The following is a 23,895-nucleotide window of genomic DNA, read 5'->3' on the forward strand; positions in this document are numbered from 1 at the left end:
CCAGTGGGTGTGGAGGAGGCAGGGGTGTGGGACACCCAGGCCTTTAGGATCTAATTTTCCCAGTGTGGGTCCTGGGAGTCTGCAACTTTGTCCATGGCCAGGCCCAGGCCCCTGACTGTTGGATTGAAGCCCTGCCCACCCCCAAGCCAGGGGTTCCTGTATTCTGAATTTCCAGACTCAGCCGGCCACAGTTCCTGTGGGTTTAAAGCAGGGCCCTAACCAAGTTAATGATCCACGAACTGATAAAGGTCACAAGAGAGAAAGCCCCTAGGGCCAGGCAGCTGGCAGCTAGACTAGGAGGAACCCCCACCACGAGGGCACTTGGGAATTCAACCCCTGCCCTGCCAGTTCCTGGAGAAATTAGTAACCCTGTTTTCTCCTTGAGGCACTTCTTTTGGGGTGGGGAGAGTAATAATGTGCTTTGAAGATCTGGCTGTGACCAAATAATGACCTTTCTCCCTAGGGTCTTCTGATGGCTCTGCATTTATTTCCCATGGGCTGCTGTTCCTGTAGGGGACAAGGCTATGAAATGTCTCCCGAATTGAGGAGAAAAAAAATTTTTTTAAAGATTTATTTTATATAAGTAAACTGTAGCTGTCCTCAGACACGCCAGAAGAGGACATCAGATCCCATTACAGATGGTTGTGAGCCACCATGTGGTTGCTGAGAATTGAACTCAGGACCTCTGGAAGAGCAGTCAGTGCTCTAACCACTGAACCATCTCTCCAGCCCCGAGAGAGCCTTTTCTTATTCCTGAGACCTAGATCATGTCTCACACCTGACTCACTCTTCTGGGTCGTGAAGGGAGCTGGCTGGGAGTAGAGAATCATCCCTGCAATTCAGGAGGCCGAGGCAGGAGAATGGCTGCAAGTTCTAGAGGCAAGTCTGGCCTACATAATGAGACCCTCCCCCCTCCAAAAAAAGCGCACTCGAGGGGGGTGGGGAGTGTCGGTCAGGTCTTGGTATCACATGCTGCAATCCCAGGGCTCTAGATGGTGGGAAATTTAGGCATCCTCAATGAACACAGCAAGTTCAAGGAACAAAAAGAAATGACAAAACAAATGTGGGGGGGATTAGAGAGCTAAGTGTGTCCTTCACAGCTGTACTGAGGGCAGGGACAGTGAAGACGGTGACTGTGCAACCCACACAGACAGTGGGCTGACAACGTCTTCCTCTAGGGAGCTAACCAACTGCTCTGGCAATCCCAGGACATACAGCTAGCTACAGAATGGTGTGTGACAAGCCATAGAAGCCTGGGACGGACATTCACACAGGGGCATTGCTTTCTTAAACAGTTGCTCCTTATTTGGGGACTCCTTAGGAGTATCACAGATGGGAGTGTCCCCAAATCAGTAGAACCTTGAGGTCCCTTTGGCCACGGCTCAGCACCCGCTTCACAGGAGAAAGTGTCACAGGTTAGGGATAATACTGGAGAAAGTATTGGATCCAAATTCCTCCGGTTTGATCAGTGGGCATCATACGGGTGCCAGGCTTGGGGTGCGACAAAGTGGTGGAGCATTTTCCTAGCACACTCACGGTCCTAAGCACAAGAAAAAAAAAATCACTGAGCACGAATTACCATACCATATCCAGTAAAGTACAAATGCACAAGTCAGTTTAACCATGTGACATAGAAAAAGACTTGAGGTGACGACATCGGTACTCTAAGACGACCGTTCCCCTACCCCCAACCCCATTCCCACTCCAGGTGAAGGGGCCAGTGTGGAAACTCACTCTGGAAAGCCCTCCCCCAGATTTTCCTCCAGGGAAAATGCACCAGAGACTTTGTAATTACCACCCTAGGAAGGACCTATACAGGGGCATCCCAAAGAACCAGCCCCCTCCTCTGGTGGAGGAAGAGGGAAAAGGTTCTATTCCAGACTCTGGCTTTCTCGTTCCAATTCTCTCCCCTTTCCCACCTATGGGAGCTGCCACTGGCATTTTTTGGCCCTTCTTGACTCTGGCCAAACTTGTAGTAACATTACCAAACAAAGCCTGGCTGGGTGGTGGCAGTGTGCGCCTTAAGTCCCAGCACTCCAGAAGCAAAGGCAAGTGGATCTATGGGTTCAAGGCCAGCCTGGTCTACTGAGCATGTTCCAGGACAGCTAGGACTATGCCAAGAAACCCTGTCTGGAAAAACCAAAAGCTAAAAATACAACAAAGAAAAAAAAATCAAGCCTGGGCCCAGAGAGATGGCTTAACTGGTAAGACGCTGGCCATTCAAACCTGACAACCTGAGATGTTTGTCTGTCTGTCTCCATTCCCACCTTCCCAGAGCCTGAAAGGAAGCGTGCCCATCCACAGGTGGTGTGGGAGATATCCTTCTCATCCCTTCTCCCTATCTACAAAACAGCAGGCATTAGGATACATATATATCTGCTGAGGAATCTCACCCAGCTTCCCATGTCAGCAAGTGGAGAGACCAGCTTTGAGTAAGGTACACTAACCATGAGACAAGAAGAGGTATGACTCAGTCACCAAGCTGCATGATACTTTATTGTAACATTCCCCAACATTGATGTAAACCCTAGGACAGAGTAGCAAAGTGGTAACTAAAGAGCAAATCCACCACAATGTTTCCATTCCTGTCTCCCTCTTGCCTCTAACCTGAACCTTGAGGCTAAGAAAATTGTATTCACAAAACTAGGTAAACTACTCCATGGGCCATGGTTCATTGGTCATACTCCTTAAAGATATTTCCTTAAACTTTTACCTGAATACTTGAGCTTTTTGCCTTTTCTTAAGGTTTTTTTTTTGTTTGTCTTTGGTCTGAGACAGGGTGTCACTGTGTAGCCCTGGCTAACCTGAAGTTGGCTATGAAGACCAGGCTGGACTTGAACTCACAGAGATCTCCCTGCTTCTGCCTTTCCAGGTTATGGGTTAAATAAAGGTGTGAGCCACCCCACTCAGCTGACTTCTCAGGTTTTGAGCCCCAGGCAGGTCTTCTCACCTCACCGTATTCGGAGGTGTAGGCCTGGAGGTTGCAGAGGGAATGTCTTCAGTTCTTAGAAGCCAGGCTGAGACCCTGACAGCATGCCTACTACTCAGGTAACCATCAACCGGAACGAACTGTTACAGGGACACCTGTTTATCGGCTCAGTAATAAACTACCAGGAGTATGAGGCCACCAGTTAAATGGCTTCTGGCTTCCTGCCAGGTGTTTCTAGAAGCCACCTCCTTACGTCTTATTTGTGGCTACAGGACTCTGCCTACCTGGCGATTGAGGTCCATGATGCTTTTGTCTCCCATAACAAGCCACACAGCTGGATGTGTCACGGGTGTTAGATTACTGCTCAGTTTGTTCCAGAGATTCACACACATCCATAGACCCTAGGTGGCTTCTGGGCCCATGATCTTTAGGTGGCCCAAGGTTCAGCGCAAGAGGCTCATTTTCTGCCCTGGTAAAAGTTGAATGGGTGAGTCACTGATACAATTTGAATGGGGTGAGGGTTGGGGGTCAAGGAGCTTCTATTTTTTTTTTTTTTTTTTTTTTAAGATTTGTTTATTTACATGAGTACACTTTCACTGTCTTCAGACACACCAGAAGAGGGCATCAGATCCCATTACAGATGGTTGTGAGCCACCGTGTGGTTGCTGGGAATTGAACTCAGGTCCTCTAGAAGAGCAGTCAGTGCTCTTAACCATTGAGCCATCTCTCCAGCCCTGAGCCTCTACTCTAATTAGCTTAGTTGCAGCATGATTTCTTGACACCCTGAATCAAAACTTGTATTTGGGCAATGGGATTGTAGCATCCGGTTCTGGCATGCAGCCAGTGGCTTTGGTAGTAGTGTGGTTTGTGAGGCCTCAAGCATTTTCCTGACCAACACTTGGTATGGTTTATAAAAATGTATAGAAGCATATGACAGTTTTAGAAAGTGGGTCTGGGGGCTGCCATGCAGACAGAGGTCTGAGAGAAAGGGCCTTCTTAACTCTAGGGGAAGGACAAAGAACCATTCCCCGGGACAGGTGCAGAAGGGTGAAGCATACAGAAAGAGACACCCCTGCACAAACCTCACCAAAGCCCAGACAGGCTGTGTTTCTGATGCCTCAATAGAGGGCGCTCTGGATGCACCAGGGGTATCAGAGTCACGGGCCAAGAGCTGGGCTGACAGGCACAGAGGTAAGGAGCTCACCTGCAGTTTTCAAGTGACTAGAACATTTCCAAAGGACTCCAGGACCCAGTAATTCATCAGTAACCTGAAGAGACAGAATTCCATTTTCTATCCCACCCATGAACCAGAATGCACCTAACCCTGGCACTGAGCTCAGTTCCTGGTCCTTGTCACTGTCCATTTTTAAGTCCCTTGGGAAACTGCTAACTTTCATGGAGTTCAGTGAGCAAGACACAGTGCATGACAGAAGGAGGCCTTGAAGCTGACATCTGAAGGCTGGCTAGGTAAAGAGAAAGATCATGAAGTAAATTATCCCACAGGTAGGAATAAAACCACTCATGGAGAGATTATGCCCCAGCCCAGTGGGAGCTCTAACCACCTCATCTTGATTGAGAGGAGGCCAAAGTTTAGGGTGGGGCTTCCTGGAGGACTTGGGAATCCTGAGAACGCTGTAATTTTCCTGCAACTGCAGCCTCCAGCCTCCGATTTCTCTTCTGTGGGACTAATGGCAAATCTTACTTGGTCCCATCTCTTTTCTCCTAACCCTGTATCTGAGGAGCCTTGGGGTAAGCTGAGAATGCTCACAGTTAAAGATGGGGACTGTTAACCAAATAATAAAGCGTGAGCCCAGAGGTGACCTCTAAGTAAGAGGCTGCAGTCTGTATAAGGACAGCGACTTCCAGTCATCTAGAGTAAAGCTACCTGGCTGGTGAGACATTACCCTGCTAGTGTGACTGAAGCTACCCCTGGGGTGGGGCTATCCCCACTGATACCCTGCTGGTGTGAAGTGATACCCTTTTGTGGGTTGGTTCGTTATTATTATTATTATTATTATTATTTTTTTTTTTTTTGCCAACTAAGGAGGATGAACATCTTTCTAAGCGTTTGTGAGACATTTATGTTGCTCTGGACTGGTGTTTGCACAAGTCTCTTGGTTCTTTGTTTCTTCCAGGGTTGAAGTTGTTAGGCTAGTGCCCTGAGGGCTGAGAGTGGGCCACCACATCCACTTTGTCTAGTTTTTAATGGGGCTATCTGCTTTTCTTCTACAGAGTTGGGAGAGTTCTCCATGTTTGTGAGTTTTGTTTGATTACTTAATTAGTGTGTCTGTGTGCATGTTTGTGCATGCAGGTGTAATGTACCCCTCATGTGGAATGTGGAGACCAGAGGTCAACTTTGGGTGCTTCTCAGGAATCACCCTTCTTGTTTTGTGAGGTTTTTCTATTTTTTCCTTTTAAGATTTAGTGTGATAAAACGTCCATTGCTGCTCTATCCTCTTTCTTTCTGAGCTGATAGCGTTCCTGCAAACATGGTGAACATTCCTAAGACCCCCTGGACATTCTGCAAGAAATGTGGGAAACACAGACCCCACAAGGTAACACAGTAGAAGAAGGGCAAGGATTCTCTGTCTGCCCAGGGAAAGCATCGTTGTGACAGGAAACAGAGTGGCTGTGGTGGGCAGACTAAGCCCATTTTCCAAAAGAAGGCTAAAACTACAAAGAGGATGGTGCTGAAACTGGAGTGCATTGAGCCCAAATGCAGATCTAAGAGGATGCTGGCTATTAAGAGATGCAAGCATTTTGAACTGGGAGGTGACAAGAAGAGAAAGGGCCAAGTGATCCAGTTCCGAGCTGATTTTGTTATGAAGACAATAAAGTCTTGACCTTTCACCCTAAAAAAAAAAAAGATTTAGTGTGTGTGTGTGTGTGTGCGAGTGCACACACATGTGGAAGCCAGAAGAGGATGTGGGTTGTCCTGGAGTTGGAGTGATAAATGGTTCTGCACTGCCCAGTGTCAATGCTGGGAACCAAACTGGAGTGCTCTGGAAGAGCAGCATGTGTCTGAGTTAGAGAACAATTCTGGAAACTCGTTTCCTCTTCTCAGACCTCAGGTCAGACCTGAGAACGGAAGTTGGATCAGCAGGCTTAGCAGCACACTTTACCCTTGGTGCCATCTTAGCAATCCAGAGACCTGTCTCTTCAGGGCTTTCTTACTCTTGGGCACCGAAGCCAAAAGAGAGAGACATACAGAAACCAGGAGTATGCAAATTATAATGATATGCAGATGTACTTGAATCTGGACATTGGGCAGTCACAGTCACCAGGGTCCCTGGCTAGTTGCCCCCCTAAATTCCCATAAGACCAAATCTCCTCCAGAAATCCCATCTGAACTTCCTGGGGTGGTTGGAAGGTAAGCTCCACCCACTATAACTTGTAGTCCATCCCTCCCAAGCACCTGTCCCTGCCTCACCCATCAAAAGGTTTCAGTGTGTCTCCTTACCTAACCCTCCCAGTAACCCAGTGTCCCTGCAGCAGGAGGGTGGGGCAGCTGGCAATAGGCTTATAGGAAGTGGAGCAGCCTCTAGTCTCCTTAGGCCAGAGGAGAGGATGAGTAGGCAGGCTGGGGTCTCGCCTCCAAAGTATCTCTCCTACCTTGTAGAAAGTGGCTACCCCTGATAGAACAGTTGCAGAGCCCCTGCTGCTGGGTCTACAGGGTTCCTTCTTGACTGTGGAGACCTTAATGGAGACAAAAAGTGAGGAAAGCCTTTTCCTAGGTCTGGCTTCCAAAGCCTGGGGTGCTTTGAGAACTCTGGCACTTTGAGGAGAGCATTTTCCAAAGCAAGTCCCTGATCTCTGGGGATAAATAGCAAGGCTGGGCCTAGCTAGAATTGCAGAGCTGTATCCAGTGGAAATTCTGACCAGACAAGAACATGCAGTAGAAACCCCATACCCCGGGAACAACAGGATAGGCCAGAAAGGGAGAAGGTCGTGCAGTTGGGTGTGTGGAGATCCATGTTTGCTCTGCTCTAAGTGACGGCCATATTGTGTGGAACAGTGGCAGGGTCCTGCCTTGGGGCATCCCATTTCACGAAAGTAGATGGAGATGGGAGATGGCTCAGAGGGTAAAGAACTTTCTGAGCAAGCATGAGGACCAGGGTTCAAATCTCCTGAAACCCAGGTAAATCCCAGATTGTCCTGGTGGCAACACCTGTAAGTCCAGCCTCAGAAAGCCGAGCCCAAGAACCCTCAGGGCAAGCTGGCCATCAAGAGTAGCTTTATTAGTGACCCTGGGTCTGCTAAACAGAACCTGCCCCAGAGAATAAGGTGGAGGAGCCAAGATTCTGGCATCACCCTTAGGCCTCCAACCGTGTGTGCACAGGTCCAGGTGCACCCAACACAAATGTGCACTCACAGATTAAAAAGAAAAGCATGCCTACAAACATGCACTTCCTCCAGTAGCTCTAGCCCCTGCGGTTCTGGCATGGCTCTGAGGCCAATCGTAGGCATCCCTGGGAGCTGATGTTGACAGCTCCCTTAGCCCAACTTCATCCACACTTAGAGAAAGTGGGAATGGGAGGCTTGATTCTGTTTCCACCATTTTCTGGAGAGTATTCACCAGAGAGTCCATGATCTGTGAACATGAAAGGAAACCAGATCACCTTTGGTCTCCGGCTCTCTTGTCCCCTGGGAAACACAGGTGGGCCACATTAATACTATCTCTGTGCTCGGCCTAAGGCTTGTGGGGGGAGGGGAGGAGAAGAGATAAAGAGGAGTTTAAAAAATGAGAGAATAAAAAAAAATGGGAGAATGACCCTTTCCAGTTAGCAAGAAGACTGTTCATTGTTATTTTAAATTTATTTATTTATTCATTATTTGGGGAGGGTTCATGTGTGTCCCATAGCAGGAGGGTGGTAGTCAGTTTTCAAGAGTCAATTCTCAACCATCCGTCAGAGGCTCTGGGGGATTGAACTTACGCGTTCAGGTTTGCGCAGCAAGCGCTTTGTCCTACTGAGTTATCTACCCAGCCCAAGACCGCTAGTAAAGAGTATAACTGAAAAGAAGGGCTAGCCTAGGGTAGAAGAAGGGCTAGCCTAGGGTAGTGTTCAAGGTGCTCATTAATGGTGTTGGCTGGACTACATCTTGAAAAATCTGGTGAGAGGGGCTGGAGAGATGGCTTTGTGGTTAAGAGCGCTGGCTGCTCTTCCAGGGGACTCTGATTCATTTCCCAACATCCACTGGGGGCAGGCAGCTCAAAACTGTAACTCCACTCCCAGGGCACCTGACACCCTCATGCAGATATACGTGCAGGCAAAACACCAATGCACATAAAATAAAAATAAATAATTTATTTTAAAAAAGAAAGAAAAGGAGAACCAGGTGAGTCTTCTCTTTGGCTAAGAACTTCAGGGCTAGAGCAGCCAAGGTCCTAAAGTGGACCAGACAGAGCAGAGAGGGGGCTGAAAAGTCAGCTCCATACAAAGGCGCATGTGTGCCCCTGGAGATCTGAGGGTATAGGGGGAAGATTTCTCTTCTATGGAACAGGGAATTTGCAGAGAATGGTAGTGGTTTCAGAGGACACTGGGGTCTCAGAGCTCACACACAAAGAGCCCTGAGTACAGAGCAGAGATCCTGGCTCTAACAGACCTGGAGATTATTGGCCCCTCACACAGTGATGACCTAAGTCCTGGGGAAAGGGATGGCCAGGGAGAGATAACCCTCGCCTCTGACAGATCTGAAGAAGGTGCAGAACAGAATGAAGGTCAGAGGTACCTGTGCAAAGTCTCCCAATAACGCTGCCAAGGCATGAGAAAGACACTAAAACTGATTCTTCTTCCTAGAGGCCTGGAAGGAGGAGAACCAGAAGGAACAGGAACAAGCCAGTGAGGAGAGGGGACTGTGGAGACAGGGAGGAATATACTGGGGAAAGATCAGATCTGAAGGCTTGAAGTTTGGATGATGTGGGGAGGAGGGGTTGACCTTGGGGGAGGGTCCAGAAACCCATGGCTTTTCCATTGGCTGTAAGAACTGAACTGAGAAAGGCCAGAACCAGTCTCCATCCACTTAGAGGCAGTGGCCATCTAAGGTTCTATCTCTGGGGCCTGTAGAAGGCCAAGAGAAAGATAGATGGACCAGGAACAATGTTCACACTAAATATCCCAAGCAGAAGGAGGGGGAGGAAGCAAGAGATGCCTTCATCCTGCACAGAGCGTCACACACGCACGCACACATCCTGAGACAGAGGTGGATGGGATGCCCATCTTGGCAGAGCCTCTGGGGTTCTCTGTGTAGGGAGGAGGTTTGGAGCCTGGATGACCACTTAGGGTAGATTCACTTTAGGCTAATCAAGAGCCGCTGTGCTGTTGACATAGACCGATGTGTCTGTGTCTTTCCACACTGTCAGAAGGACGGGGGACCCACACACACGCCACAGTACTCGAGTGGGTGTTATAAGACAACTTGTAGGAGTCAGGCCTTGCCCTAGTTTTGTTTTCGACACAGGATCTCTCTCTTGCCATTTCTTCTGCTTCTTCACATGCTTCAGACTAGCAGGTCCCCAAGCTTCTGCTTCTGGGTAATTCTCCCACCTCTGGCTCACATCTCGTCCCAGCCTGAGGGCTGGGGTTACAGATGTGTCCTGTCTGCTTCTATAACTTAGCTACATTGATTTATTTGTGTGTGTACTTGGCAGAGACAACTTTTTCAAGTTCATTCTCTGTTCTCCTTCTTCCGTATGGCTCCCAGGGGATTGAAGTCATCGGTATTGGCCACAAGTGCCTTCACCCACTGAGCCATCTCATGGGCCCAGCATTCAGCTTTTTATGTGGCTTCTGTGGATCCAACCTCAGGTCATTCAGCTTGCATAGAAAACACTGTACCCTCTGAGCCACCTCCTCAATCCATGCCAGTCTATTGGTATCTATAAGACTCAAGTTAGGCAGGGTGGGGGCAGTGCACACCTTTAGTCCCAGCACTTGGGAGGCAGAGGCAGGCAGATTTCTGAGTTTGAGGCCAGCCTGGTCTACAGAAGGAGTTCCAGGAAAGCCAGGGCTGCACAGAGAAACCCTGTCTCCAAAAACAAAACCATAAAGACTTAAGTTAGGGTCTGGAGAGCTGACTCAGCAGTTAAGAGCGCTGCTCTTGCAGAGGGCCGAAGTCCAGTTTACAGACTCCACATCAGGCATCTCACAATTGTCTATGACTCAAGCTCCAGAGAACCCAACGCCTCAGGCCTCCACAAGCACCTTCGCTCATGTGTCTATACACATATTTTAAAAGAATGAAAATAAATCTTAAAAAAAAAAAGACTCAAGTTAAACAGCACACTACATATAACCCATAGGTCACAGAAGGTATTAAAGAGAAAGTAAGCAGGCTGTAAGATTTAATGAGTCAAGAGTCATAGCACATAGGCCAATTCAGCACAGCAATATACTGAGTCATTATTGCAGGCAATCAGGTATTAGGTCAGCAACAAACAGGAGACAGAAAAGCAGAGTCTCCCCCTCTCCCTCCCTGCCTGTCTCCCTCTTTCTCCCTTTCTCTTTCCCTCTTTCCCTCTCTCTCTCTCCCCCTTCTTTCCTTTCTCTTTCCCTCCCACCCCCGCCTCAGAGTTGTTCATCTGGCAATCTCTTGGGCAGAGGCTGTGAGGCCCCTCGGAGGGTGGGACAAAGAGCGGAGAGCTGGGGCTCATGTCACACTTTCAAGCTGTTGCTCTTCCGGTGTCTTTGATGAGGCGGTCATTCTTCAGTCTGGTGTGCCCAGGACTCCCAGAAGGTCATTTGTTGTGAGTAAGTCACTTATGACCCTGTGCCTGTACTGGGCATAGATGAAGGCGTTCATGTGTGTTAACAAGAGGCCTGGGCTGGGGAGCTCAGCACATGGGACACCGAGGCAGAACCACCACTAGTTCAAGGCCAACATGGACTACACAGTGAATTCTGGGTTATCCTGAGGTTCAGAGTAAGATCTTCTTCCACACAGTATAAACAAACAATCAAATAAAACTAAGCCAGGCATGGTGATGCACACATTTAATACCAGAACTTGGGATGTAGATGTTGTTAAAAGATGACGTCCCGGATTTCAGCACCAATGTTAGGAAAAGGATGAAGATAGTAGGGGTGGGGATATGGCCCATAGAGGTGCGGTGAGGCCTGGGGGCAAGGGAGATGCCTCTGGGGGCCCATGTTGGGAATCCCTTCCCTCTGAGCCACACGACAGTATAGTACGGAATAGAGTTTATTCAGGTCATGGGGGAGTTAAGAGGGAGAGAGAGAGGGAGAAGAGGAATAGAGGAGTAGAGGCCGGCCATGAGCACTTAGAGAGGGGAGAAGGGAAGGATCAGAGGAGGGGTAAGGGCAAGAAAGCAAGAGAGAGAGGGAGGGAGTGCAAGAGTGCAAGAGCAAGAGAGGAAAGAGAGGGAGGGAGGGAGACGGGAGGGAGAGAGAGAAAGAGAGAGGGGGGAGGGGGCAAGCAGCTCTTCTATAATTTCAGGTCACTGGCTATTGCCAGGTAACTGAGGGGTGGGGTATACCTGGTTGTTGCTAACTAACTGAGGAATGGGGTTTACAGAATCTCAACAGTAGAGGCAAGTGGATCTCCGAGAGTCTGAGGCCAGTCTGGTCTCAAAGCAAGTTCCAGACCAACGAAGGATACACAGTAGGATCTGTCTCAAAATGAAAACAAAGACAAAAGCAAGAAAGAGGCCTGGAGCTGCTCTTTTAGAGAAGCCAGATCAGGGCTGGAAAGATGGCCCAACAATGGTTAAGAGCACTGGCTGCTCTTCCAGAGGTCCTGAGTTCAATTCCCAGCAACCACATGGTGGTTCACAACCATCTGTAATGGGATCTGATGCCCTCTTCTGGTGTGTCTGAAGACAGCTGCAGTGTACTCATATACATTAAATAAATAAATAAATAAACAAATAAATAAATAGTAAATAAATCTTTTTAATAGAGAGATGTCAGGTTCAATTTCCAGTATTCACATGGTACCACACCACCTACTGAAACTCTAGTTCCAGGGGTTCAAACACCATTTTCCAGCCTTCAAGGGCAGCCAGCAAGTGGTATGTAGACATACCCGTAGGCAAAACACTCCATACACATAAAATAAAAATAAACTTTAGTAAGAGTCCAAAAACAAGGGCACACACAGACAGGAGCTCTGACCAGGGTGCTGAGTCATCCCAGTTTAGCATTTTTAAAAATCCCGCTGGGTGCTGGTGACTCTCGTGCCGCTAGGCACATGCTGTACCCCCAATTACATCTCATCTCCAGACCCCAACTTAGCATTTCCATTCCAAATTTTGGTGCCATGTAAAATACAGAGCTCAGAGCAGGGCATGGTCCCCTTCTCTGTAGAGTGCGGTTTTAAAACTCCGGGGCCAGCTGGCACCCTGGTTGGTACAGGAGGCTAAGGTGGAAGGTGATCGATCGGAGTGAACAGGAATTCCGTACCCATGTGGGCAACATTGCCAGACCCCAATTCAAGGAAAAAGGAGAAAAGAAAAGAAGGAAGGAAAGGAGGGAAGAAGGAAAGGAGGGAAGGAAGGAAGGAAGAAGAAAGAAAATGGGATGAACAAAGCAAAGGCAACAGAGGAAGAGACAGAATGAGACCCTTTCCTACTTCTGAGGGCTCCTGAAGGTCCCAGATTCCAAAAATAAAAAGGGAGGGAGGGTGTCTTCTGGGACCAGGAGCTAATGCGACCTGTTGCTTAAACCTGAACAAAATCTCTTTCCCCTCACAGCCTGCCCACCACCCAGAGTTTGAAGGGACTGGGGAGACCTGGGAACAGGAGAGTCAGAAAAGGAATGTCACTGGGGCAGGGCGGTGTTGGTGAGGGGGGCTTAAAACTGCTGAGGCTTCTGCATCAGGGGCTGGGTATGTGGTCTGGATGGTGATATCTAACTGAGACAGGTCTGGATGTATCTGTATATATTTTGTGTGATTAGGGGTGGGGTAGGTTGTATGTGTGTGTGCGTGCGTGTGTGTGTGTGTGTGTGTGTGTGTGTGTGTGTGTGTTAGAGAGAGAGATATTAAGGTGTATGCCCGTGTGTATCTTGGAATGAGTCTGTATGCCAGTCTCCGTACTGTGTGAGTGCATGGGAGTGCTCAGAAAAAGTCCCTTGCAGGCAACAGGCAAAGCTGTGGAGCCTGACTCTTGATCTTCAACACCTTATAAAAGGTGTGTTGTAAGGTGGTTTCAAAGGGCTCTCTCTGCAAATCTGCAGGTCAGCTGTCCTTGCCAGGCTGTTGTGTGTGCCCTCTGCACCAGTTTGCTTGCTGGTGGTGAACTTAGTTGATCTCCTGGTGTTATGAAAGTTGGTGCTGGTATACAAGCAGTTCTATCATGGAAGTTTGGAAACAGATCTTTATCCACTTTGGGAGACACCAGGACTTTCCTGGTCCATGGCTCAATCCTCATGAAACAGTTATCAAGTGGTTTTGAAGGTGCTTGTCAGATGATGTAATCACTAGAGAGAATTCTGCTGCCCTACCTGTACCATTGGTCACTGCCAGCCCCACCCCCTGCCACCTTCAGCTAGGCTGTCCCTGCAAAGTTGGAAAGAAATGCCAAGGCCACTGTGAAGGCTTCTTGTCACCTCCCAGGGGGTGGTGCCCCTCCTTGATACTTAGGGCTGGAACATAAGGAAGAAACCGTTTCAGTCACACAGGCAGAGCAGCAGCAGGTGGGCTGAAAGGAGGGCTGGCAGCCTGCCAACCACAAGCTACAGTCTCTTTCCTCCTGGGCTGCGGTCACAAAGTATCAGTAGGGCTGTGGCAATACCAGTAGCTGAGAATGCCCCAGGCCCTGGAGCAAGCGGATGGCAGGTGGGCTTGGGTAGTCCTGCTAGCCTCCCTGGTGACCCAGGCCCTCACCGTGGGCTTCCCTTCCTGCATTGGCGTCTTCTTCACTGATCTGCAGCGTGACTTCCAGGCCAGCAACAGTGAGACCTCATGGTTTCCCTCAGTCATGGGGGCCATGCTCCATGCTGGGGGTGAGTAGCTTGAAGAAGGGGTAAGAGAAGAAGGGACCGTTGGGGGCTGGGGAGGGGTACGATCTTCCTAAGGCCGTAGGCTTCACCTGAATGTCTTGAGAGTTACTTGATCTGAGCAGGGTATGGCCCACCTGGCTAGAATCACAGCTATACTGAGTCCTGTCCGGAGAAGGGTAGTCTGCGTTAGGGATGGGAGATGGAGGGCTACCTGAGGCACAAAGCCAGTCCAAGATCCCAGAGCCCTCTTGGTGACTGAGCTGCAGCAAAGGCATTCGGCAATACCCTGAGTGTCAGCTGGTACTGGGACCAGGGGACACAGGCTGAGCCATCACCCATTACTTTGTATCCTATATAAGGAGATAACATCCATCACCAGATCTGGCTTCAGTGTGATCTGGTAGCAGAGACCTCATGAATCTTGGAACTAGGAGGAATTAGGAAATACACAGGAATGTCAACTATTAAATTAGAGACCCTCACCATGGCTTCAGAATAGGAGAGCCATGAAAGAGGGGACACCACAGGAAAAGCCCCTTGTCCTCCTGAGGGTCCTCTACGAGTCTGGAGCTCAGAGAGAAGGCAGACTCCATCCTGCCTTCTCCTTGCTGTCCAACTACACCAGTTGGCACCAGCAACCCCAACGATCAGAGTTCCAGGTCTGTGCCCTGAGTTAAGTGAGCTCTCCTCAACACCTCTCAGCACCCCCAACTTACCAGCCAGCTTTGGGCTTACCACCTTGTTGTAGCTTCAGGCACACGTTGATCCCATTGCTCACCCAGAGTGTGGGAGAGTGGAAGCCAGCAAGTGTCAAGCGCCGGGCCTTCAGGGACTGGGGAGGAGACTGAAGGCAGCGGGCACAGGTGGCTCAAGATCCCCACCCCAACTCTACTCCCTCCCTGTGACTCAGAGCTCTTCCCAAGGTCACCTTCCTGAGGTTGGCGAAGTCTCAGAGGTGGGGAAGACCTGTGCCAGCAGTCATACCCAACCAAAGCCTCCTTTTTCTCTGCAAGAGCAGGCTGCAGCACTGGCTTGACTGTGTGTGAGCACCAGTCAGTTTCTCTCCCGTTGTTGCTCTCAGATCTACCCTGGCTCACAGCACACAGGCCCTTCTCAACAAGAAGCCAACTGTTTAAGTTATCGATTCAGGAAGCCTCAGGTTGGATTGCTCTGGCAGCCTCCTGTCTTCCTTCCTTCCTACCTTCTTCCCTTCTTTTTCTCTCAGTCTTCTTCCTCTGAATCTCTCAGACTCTCCCTCTTCCAACCTCTGTCTCTTAGACATCTTACTATTTCTCACTCCTAGAATCTCTCCTGTTCCATTCTCCCTCCCTTTCCCCCCACCATCTTTCTCTCTCTAAAAGAGCCAAAGGCCTACATGCTGAACATGCTCTCTATACTTGAGCTTCTTTCTGGAGCAAGCCACAAGCAAGGTTGTGATGTTTCACTGCAATTGTTCTCTGCTTAGCTTGGTGAAGGGCTTGCTGTGCCCTCCAGATGTCCTTATTGTGGTCACACCACACAGCAGCCAGTGTAGCATTCTGTAGCAGAGAAAATGGAGGCAGAAAAGAGCATCAAGCTTTGCTGGGACCACGTGGCCAGACTGTGACAAGGTAGTGTCCAGAAGTCACGTTGCAGATTTTAGTTATCTCTTAACTGCCCTGGCTAGTTCCTAAAGAACCCCTCTCCCTGCTCGTCTGTGCCCTGACTCCATACCTCCTCACCCACTGCTACCTTTCTTGCCTACAGGACCCCTCTGCAGTATCCTAGTCAAACGTTTCGGCTGCCGAGTGACCATGATGCTGGGGGGTGTGTTGGCCAGCTTAGGCATGGTGGCCAGCACCTTCTCTGGCTCGCTCATCGAGCTCTTCCTTACCGCAGGACTGATCACAGGTAACAGTCACTCTCTCAAAAGTGCCGGGTAGGTGGGACTGCTTATAGTCTAGAGAAGTCAGACAGGGGAGTCAGGTACATAAGAATGTTTAGATGCTTGAGAGTATATGAGAGGTCAGGGCTGGGAGTGTGACAGCATCCCGGCCTGAGAGAATGCCGGCAAGTATGAAAGGAGTCTTGAAGGATGCTGCCCAGGGCTACATAATGAAACCCAGCCTTGAGGATCGTTATGAGTTGGAGGCCAGACTGGACTACATGAGCTCCAAAGCTCTAGAATAAAAACCCTCTCTCAAACAAACGAGCCAATGAAAAAGGCCTACTCACTGCATGGTCAAGAGAGAAAAAGCAGAGGATCCCAATAACCCTTGGAGGACAGTGAGGACATACACCACTGCCCCAAAGATCTTCCATTAAGCCCCAAGTCTCTCTTTCGTTTAGTTAAAAAATGTAGTTATTTATTTTCATTTCATGTGTGCCGGTATGCATGTCTGTATGCCACACTCATGTCTGGTACCCTAGGAGGCCAAAATAAAGCGTTAGAGCCACTAGAATTGAAGTTACAGAGAGTTATAAACCACCACGTGGGTGCTGGGCCTCTGGAAGAGCAGCTGGTACTCTTTTTTTTTTTTAAGATTTATTTATTTTATGTATGTGAGCACACTGTCGCTGTCTTCAGACACACCAGAAGAGGGCATCAGATCCCATTACAGATGGTTGTGAGCCACCATGTGATTGCTGGGCCACTGGGTTCTTTCTCCAGTCCCTAGGCCCCATGTCTTAAAGTTTTCCCTCTGCCAATAGTTCTGTGCTAGGGACCAAGACTTTGCTATGAGAACTTTCTGTTTGTTTGGTTGTTTGGTTAGTTGGTTGGGTTTTGGAGTTTTGAAGACAGGGTTTCTCTTTGTAGCCCTATAAAATAGGCATCAACTCAGAGATTCTCTTGCCTCTGCTTCTGAGTGCTAGGATTAAAGGCATTTGCCACCACACCTGAAGCTACCATGTGAGCTTTTCAGGGACACTTATTAAAACGACAGCAAACAAAGCAATGTCAGGGAGAAACTGAGGCTCTCTGAAGGAGAGAGGTCCAGTTAGAGGGAAGAGCAAGCAGAAAGATCTCTGAGGAACAGGGAGGGCAGTTGGTAAAGAACTTATCTTGTGGGTACAAGGATCTGAGTTCAGTCCTCCAGAACTCACCTAAAGAAGCCAAGCACTGTAGCCCGTCTTCTAATCATAATGCTGAAGAGGTGGAGACAGACAGATCCCTAGGGCTCCCTGGCTGGCCACCCTACCGTGCTTGGTGTGTTCCAGGCCAGAGAAAGACTGTCTCAAAATAAGGTTCATGGCATAAAGGGATGACACTTACCAGTGAGGCACAAGTGTGTCTGCACACACACACACCAGAAAATGGTCATAGGCTAGAAAGTTGGAAGGGTTTAAACAGGGTCTCACTTGTGTTCTTCAGCCTGGCCTTGGACACATAGCAAGCCCCCTGCCTCAGCCTCCTGAGTGCTGAGATTACAGAAGTGTACCACATGCGGTTCCTTCCCTTCCTGGTGCTAGGATTTAAATCCAGAGCCTTACGCAGGTTACAGCTGCATTCTACCAGCTACATCGGCAGCACCTGTGTAAAAGAAGCAGCGACTTGGACTTGGAACCAGAAATCGTAGTGTTAGGAGAATTTGTTTGTTTGCATTCTTGGGAATTTTTATTTGTTGTTTTGCTTATGATTGTGTTTTTGAGACAAGCCCCCTCACCTTTTCTTTGGACATGGTACCCCTTGCTGCTGGTTTGGAACTGGTTATGTAGACCAGGCTGGCTTCAGACTCACAGAACTGTGCTTGAATAGCCTCCTGGGTTCATTTGCCACCACAAAAAAAGGCCCAGTAAAGAGCGGGAAAGAGGGCTGGAGAAAGGGCTCTGCGGTTAAGAGCCCTGACTGCTCTTCCAGAGGTCATGAGTTCAAATTCCAGCAGCCACATGGTGACTCACAACTAACTGTCTGTAATGAGATCTGATGCCCTCTTCTGGTGTGTCTAAGACAGCTACATTGTACTCACATTTAATAAATAATTAAATCTTAAAAAAGAGAGAGAGAAAGGGAAAGAATGATACAGTGGAGAAACTGCAGAGGGAGGCTTGAGGAGACCGACTGAAGGCTGGGAATAGGAAGTCGGCCTGAAGGCATGGGTGGGGCACTGTCCTGAGAGACAGCTGAGTGAGAAGTTAGGAGAGAGGTGTGGGAGTGCAGAGAGGAAGAAAGCTTAAAAGGCCACCTAGAGGGCAGGTGAGTGACTGAACACACTGTAGCAGCATTGCAGTGGGACACACACAGACTCACACAGAGACACACAGACACAGACACACACACCTGCGGGGAACAGGCAGGGACAGGGACATAGGACTCTTTTTGTTTCAAGTTTGTTCTCTAGCACTGGCCACTGTGGGGCACAGGAGGCAAAGAAGCAGGGAGACCCCTCTGGGGAGGCGGCATCTCAGCTAAATGGAGTGTATTCCAGACAGAAGATGTAGCCCTGGCAGAAGTCACAAAGTATAAAAGCAGCTTGCTGTCTAAAGAAGGAGTTGACAGGGTTTGATCCCGGCGATTGGCAAGGACTGGACTGAGACAGATTCCAGGGCTTAAGCCAAAGCCAAACCACACAGTCTTCTGGGACATAGAAGACACTTGGGATGTTCTTCAAATGTGACAGGACATCTTTGAGAGGCATTAGGGTGATGTTTAAAATGTCAGTGTGAAGGGCAAGATGGCTAAGTGGTTGAGAGTGTGTACTGTTCTTGTAGAGGACCTGAGTTTGGTTCTTAGAACCCATGTAAAGTGGTTCACTACCACAGGTCAATCCAGCTCAGAGGTTCTGATGCCTCTGGCCTCTGAAGGCACTCAACTCAATTTTACACACACACACACACACACACACACACACACACATGATTAAAAATAAAAATAAATTGAGAGTCTGCAGAGATGGCTCAACAAGTAAGATCACTTGTTGCTCATACAAGAGGACCTGTGTTCAGTTCCTGGGACTCATATGGTGGCTCACAATTATCTGCAACTCCAGTTCCAGAAGATCCTATGTCCTCTTCTGATCTCCATGGGTACCAGAAATGAACTGGGGCATATACATACAAGCAGGCAAAACACTTAATACACATAAATACAAAACATTTAATACACATAAAATGAATAGCTCTAAACATTTTTGCTGAAACAAGTTCTTACTATATAGCCCTGGCCGGCCAGAAACTCACTGTGGAGACCAGGCTGGCCTGGAATTATAGGCCTCTGCCTCCTGAGTTCTGGGATTAAAGTCATTCAGCACAATAATACCTGGCTCAGGAGGAAGGAAGGAAGAAAGGAAGGAAGAAGGGAGGAAGGAAGAAGGAAGGAAAAAGGAAGGAAGGAAGGAGGAAAGAAGGAAGGAAGGAAAAAGGAAGGAAGGAAGAAGGAAGGAAGGAAGGAAGGAAAAAGGAAGGAAGGAAGGAAGGAGGAAAGAAGGAAGGAAGGAAAAAGGAAGGAAGGAAGAAGGAAGGAAGGAAGTCCTTGCAGAGGGGAGCTGGGAGGAAGAGCTGGGTGAGGTGTGTATAGGGAGCTGGTCAGGTACCTTCCATCATGAAAACTTGGAAGTGTGTCTGTCCTAGGGCCAAAGGAGGCAGACATGGAACATGAGCCAAGCCCCCCTACTCCATGTGAAGTCCTACAAGGTCCCTGAGCTGATGTCCCCTCTTGCACTGCAGGCCTGGGCATGTGTTTCAGCTTCCAGTCAAGCATCACAGTAGTGGGCTTGTATTTTGTCCGCCGGCGGCCGCTAGCCAATGCACTGGCTTCCATAGGAATCTCCTTGGGCGTCACCCTCTGGCCACTGCTGGCCCGATATCTTCTGGAAACCCTGGGCTGGAGGGGTGCCTTCCTTGTCTTCGGTGGCATCTTTCTCCACTGTTGTGTATGTGGATCCATCCTGAGGCCTGTTGCCACCAATGTGGTCCCCGAGCCCAAAGAAGATCCCCTTCTACCTCCCAAGATACCTGCACGCAGCTGCCTGGCAACATGTGTCTCAACCATCCAGTACCACCTGGCCTTTGACATCCTTCAGCACAATATGGGCTTCTGCGTATACGTCACGGGTGTGACATGGATGATCCTGGGTTTTGCACTGCCGCACATCTTCCTGGTGCCATACGCTATGCATCACGGGATGGATGAATATTGGGCAGCCATGCTCATGTCTATCGTCGGCTTCTGCAACATCTTCTTGCGGCCAATAGCAGGGCTGCTGGCAGGCAGGAAAAGCTTGGCTGCCTACCGGAAGTACCTGTTTGCCATGGCGGTCCTCATCAATGGGCTCACCAATCTAATCTGCACAGTGTCAGCAGACTTCCGGGTGCTCCTGGGCTATTGCCTGGTGTACAGCCTGTCCATGTGTGGAACCGGGATCCTCATCTTCCAGGTTCTAATGGACATTGTCCCGATGGATCGGTTCCCCAGTGCCCTGGGCCTCTTCACCATCCTATGTGGCGTGGCTTCTCTCTTCTCTCCACCATTGGCTGGTGAGGGCCTGGGAAGGAAGGCAATCAGTCATGCCCAATGGGGCCTGTATAAGTTGGGCAAAGGAGACCATCTGGACAGATTTGAGCCCAGTGTACCATTGTCACAAGGGACTTGGAATCTGTGATCTTCCCCTTCCCCCAACAGCTCAGTGACCATGCTAAAGTGTGTTATTTGCCGGGCCCTCAAGGTATAAAAATATAGGCTTGGCCAGGCATGGTGATACACGCCTGTAATTCTGCCAGTTGGGAAATGGAGGCAGGAAGATCTTTAGCAAGTTGGGAGCCAACCTGGACTATATGGGACCCTGTCTCAATCTTACTATCAGAGAGAGAGAGAGAGAGAGAGAGCAAAGGATACTTGCTCTCCTTACAGAGGACCCAGGTTCATTCCCAGCACCCACATGGTGGTTCATAACTGTTCATAACTCCAGCTTCCTGAAACATAGCACCCTCTTTAGGCCTTCACAGTACACTTACATACATGCAGGCCTTACACATAAAATAAATCAATCTTGTTCTAAGGGAGAGAGGGACTGGAGAGGTAGGTGGCCCAGGGGTTGATTGCACTTTTGCTCTTACAGGGGACCTGAGTTCAGTTCCTAGCATCCACAGAGTGGCTCACAGCCATCTGTAACTCCAGTTTTAGAGGCACCGATGCCCACCTCTGGTCTCTGTGAATACATGAGGCCCATACACATACATGAAGATAAAATACTCATACACTTAAGTAAAAGATTGTTTTTAAGGAGGGGGCAGGGAAGGAAGGAGAGAAAGAGAGAAAGAGTTTGCACTCCAGACTGCATGAGTCTGCTTTCTCCCTGTCTGGACCTCTGCTCCTGTCACTGAAGCACGGTGGTTGTTATAAGGGTCTCAAGCAAAGAGCAGGACTCAAGATAAGAGCTTCACCCGTGTTTACTGTCATTAACATCCTGGCTCTCCTACTTCCCACCCGTGAGTCCCAGGAAGATCACTCTCCTTCTCTGAGCTAGAATGTCAGCTACAGAATGCAGAAGAGAACATGTGCATAACATCTGCCCAGACCAGTTACTGAGTGCACGCCATCCAATCTACACTGTTGGGACTTACCTTCAGGGATGGGGGAGGAGGCGGGGGAGAGGGGATGGAAGTGGGGATTGGTGCTAGGAAGGAAACCAGCAGATGTGTAAGACAAGACCTGTAGGGAAGGTTATTCTGCAGGGGAGAGAGGGCCCTTTAGAATGGATGAGAGGAGTTGAGCTAGGGGGCTAGTCAGCAAGTAAGTGCGACAGGGGTCACTATTACAGTCAGACCCTGAAGCTCAGCTGTGTGAGGGTTTTGTTTTATTTGTTTGCTTAGCTTGGTTTGGTTTGGTTTCTCAAGACAGGGTTTCTCTGTATAGACCAGGCTGTGTTGTGTACCTCCAAGGTGCCAGCCATGACTTCCTATTGAGGGAAGACAAAACTAAAATCTCTGCCCTCCTAGAATCACGAGCTAGTTGGAGGAGCCTCTAGAGTCTGCACGGCAGATTAACTTGTTCTCTGTCCCCCAGGATTGCTGCTGGACACGACCAACAACTTCAACTATGTTTTCTACATGTCGAGTGGCTTCCTCATCTCAGCCTCCATATTCATGGGTGTGGGCTTCTATGCCGCAGAGAAGAAGAAACGGAAGCAAGACGAGCAAGCCAAGATGGAGGATGCCACCTCAGAGATTACCTCAGCGCACGGTCTTACCTCAGAAGACAAAGATAGTGCCAAGAAGCAACCGTACCCTGAAAACATCTATGTGACCAATGTCTGAACTCCAGAGATCACATGTGACCTGCCTCTGAGCTCTGAAGTCAGTGGGGGAACCTTCCTGACAGGAAGTAGGGTGTAGAAGTGGGCCTTCCTGGCCTTCTTCCTTGGATCCCAAGAAGACTGGTCTGAGTCCTGCTGGAAGCAGTCATGGCTAGTTACCCTGGCTGGCTCCTCCCAGCTACTCCTATAACACAACATTCTGGGGCTTTTTATCCAGTCTTTGTCCTTCTTGGCCTCACACAAATTTTGAAGAATTTGCCTTTCCTCCAAGAACTTACTCCTCCTCTCTTCCCAAATACCCAACCCTGACCCCCCCAGGTCAGGAAGATTAAGGGTGCTTGCTTTGAGAAGCTGAGTCTCATGCTAACTGGCACCAGACCTGAGGCAGAGATGAAGGGCCAGGATGAGAAACTGGCCGAGGTATAAGGTTAGGACCAATTGGCTGTTGGGGGGAACTGGTCCTGACACCTCTGCAGAGAGCAGGGAAAGAAACTTCTCTGGAAGGAGCCCTCCTGCTTGGGTTTCAGAAGTTATAAAGTCTGAAGAGTCTTCAGCCATTGAGCAGGGCCTGAGCCAGAATCTTCTCTTTTGCCGAATTCTGTATTCATGTAGCAGAAGGCAGACCGTGGACTAACCAGGAGACAAGGAGGCCAGTAACTTAAGGAACATTATAAAAACTGGGCCTATATAAGCAACCTGTAGTCTGTGCTCTGCTCTTGGCCTCTGAGGTTCCATCCCCTTTCTCCAGGAGGTGTTGGAAGTATCAACCCCGAGGCAGTAACTGGCTGACTCAGCTGCTACTGCTAGCCTGAGTTGATGACCTAGAGCTATGTCCACATAAACACTTCTGGTGCTGGTCTCTGTGGTCATCACATAAGGCTGGCTGTCATCAGCCCAGGCTTGTCCCAGCGGGGTACTCCAGGGAATGGGGAAACAGTCTGTTTGAATCATACACAAAAACATTCCCTGCCGCGGGTCATGAACTCCGGACTAATAAAGCAGGAAAACAGGCCTGAGTAAATTTCCTCCATTTCCTTCTCAGGCTTGTTTGTTGGTTCAGGCTCAACCAGGCTCCAGCAAGAAAACCTTATCAGGAAAAATGATTTTATTTTCATGACTGACGCCAGCCTTCCTCCTCCACAAGTCCATCTGGCATGAATAAGCATCTTTAGGATTCTTCTGTCTCCTCTGAGGTGCTGTCACCAGTGCCCCCTCATGGTCAAAGGAAGTACTGAAGCAGTGCATTTGCTGAGTTGCTTTGGGCATCATGTTCGCTGTCTCCAGAACTTGGGTGGAGATGTCTGAGTAGGTAAAGGTGCTTGCTACCAGGCAAACAACTTCAGTTTGATTCCTGGATCCCACATGGTGGAAGGAGAAGCCCCACTACCACAAGTTGTTCTGTGGCACACACACACACAAATAAATGTAATTTAAAAAAATTTTTAAAGTATGAAACACTGTCTTCCAGTTGAAAAGTCTGCCTCTATATCTAATGCCCCCCATTGCTTTCCTGATCCCAACTCAGAACTGAGCTTGACCACCCGGTCAACATGGAAGCAAGGTCTACTCTTTTGTGGCCAGGAACTACTTTGGACCATCCCTGGAAGATTTTGAGGGGAATCAGCAAAGTGTTATGAGATCTCAAAGGCTCCTGGTCCCCGGGGTCTTTGATGCTCTAACTAGTCAGACACTTGGCCATCTTGAGCTGATATGTAAGAAGCCAGGCTAGAATGGCTTTTTACAAAACCTAAGGAGTTCTCACGGAGCAACCTCGGTA

At 49.0% G+C, this 23,895-nt stretch overlaps 1 protein-coding gene and 1 pseudogene across 4 annotated transcripts; both read left to right on the forward strand.

Annotated features, from left to right (window-relative positions):
* The first annotated feature begins 5,418 nt into the window (after window positions 1-5,418).
* Window positions 5,419-5,772, forward strand: LOC308425256 (large ribosomal subunit protein eL42-like; annotated as a pseudogene). The gene has a single exon. The product of its transcript is annotated as a large ribosomal subunit protein eL42-like (transcript).
* Window positions 5,773-13,691: 7,919 nt separating this feature from the next.
* Window positions 13,692-22,119, forward strand: SLC16A5 (solute carrier family 16 member 5; the record flags this gene model as incomplete). Of its 3 annotated transcripts, XM_080922348.1 has the most annotated exons (4): window positions 13,692-13,890; window positions 15,634-15,777; window positions 19,531-20,340; window positions 21,869-22,119. In XM_080922348.1, 4 exons carry the CDS (start codon window positions 13,692-13,694, stop codon window positions 22,117-22,119), a joined length of 1,404 nt encoding a protein of 467 aa, XP_080778474.1. The 3 variants fall into 3 exon arrangements, with proteins under 3 accessions (XP_080778474.1, XP_080778475.1, XP_080778476.1); XM_080922349.1 differs by lacking the exons at window positions 15,634-15,777; window positions 19,531-20,340; XM_080922350.1 differs by lacking the exons at window positions 13,692-13,890; window positions 19,531-20,340 and having other exon boundaries at window positions 15,681-15,777.
* Between the last annotated feature and the right edge of the window lie 1,776 nt (window positions 22,120-23,895).

This window comes from Micromys minutus, assembly GCF_963924665.1.
Source record: "Micromys minutus genome assembly, chromosome: 10".
NCBI lineage: Eukaryota > Metazoa > Chordata > Mammalia > Rodentia > Muridae > Micromys > Micromys minutus.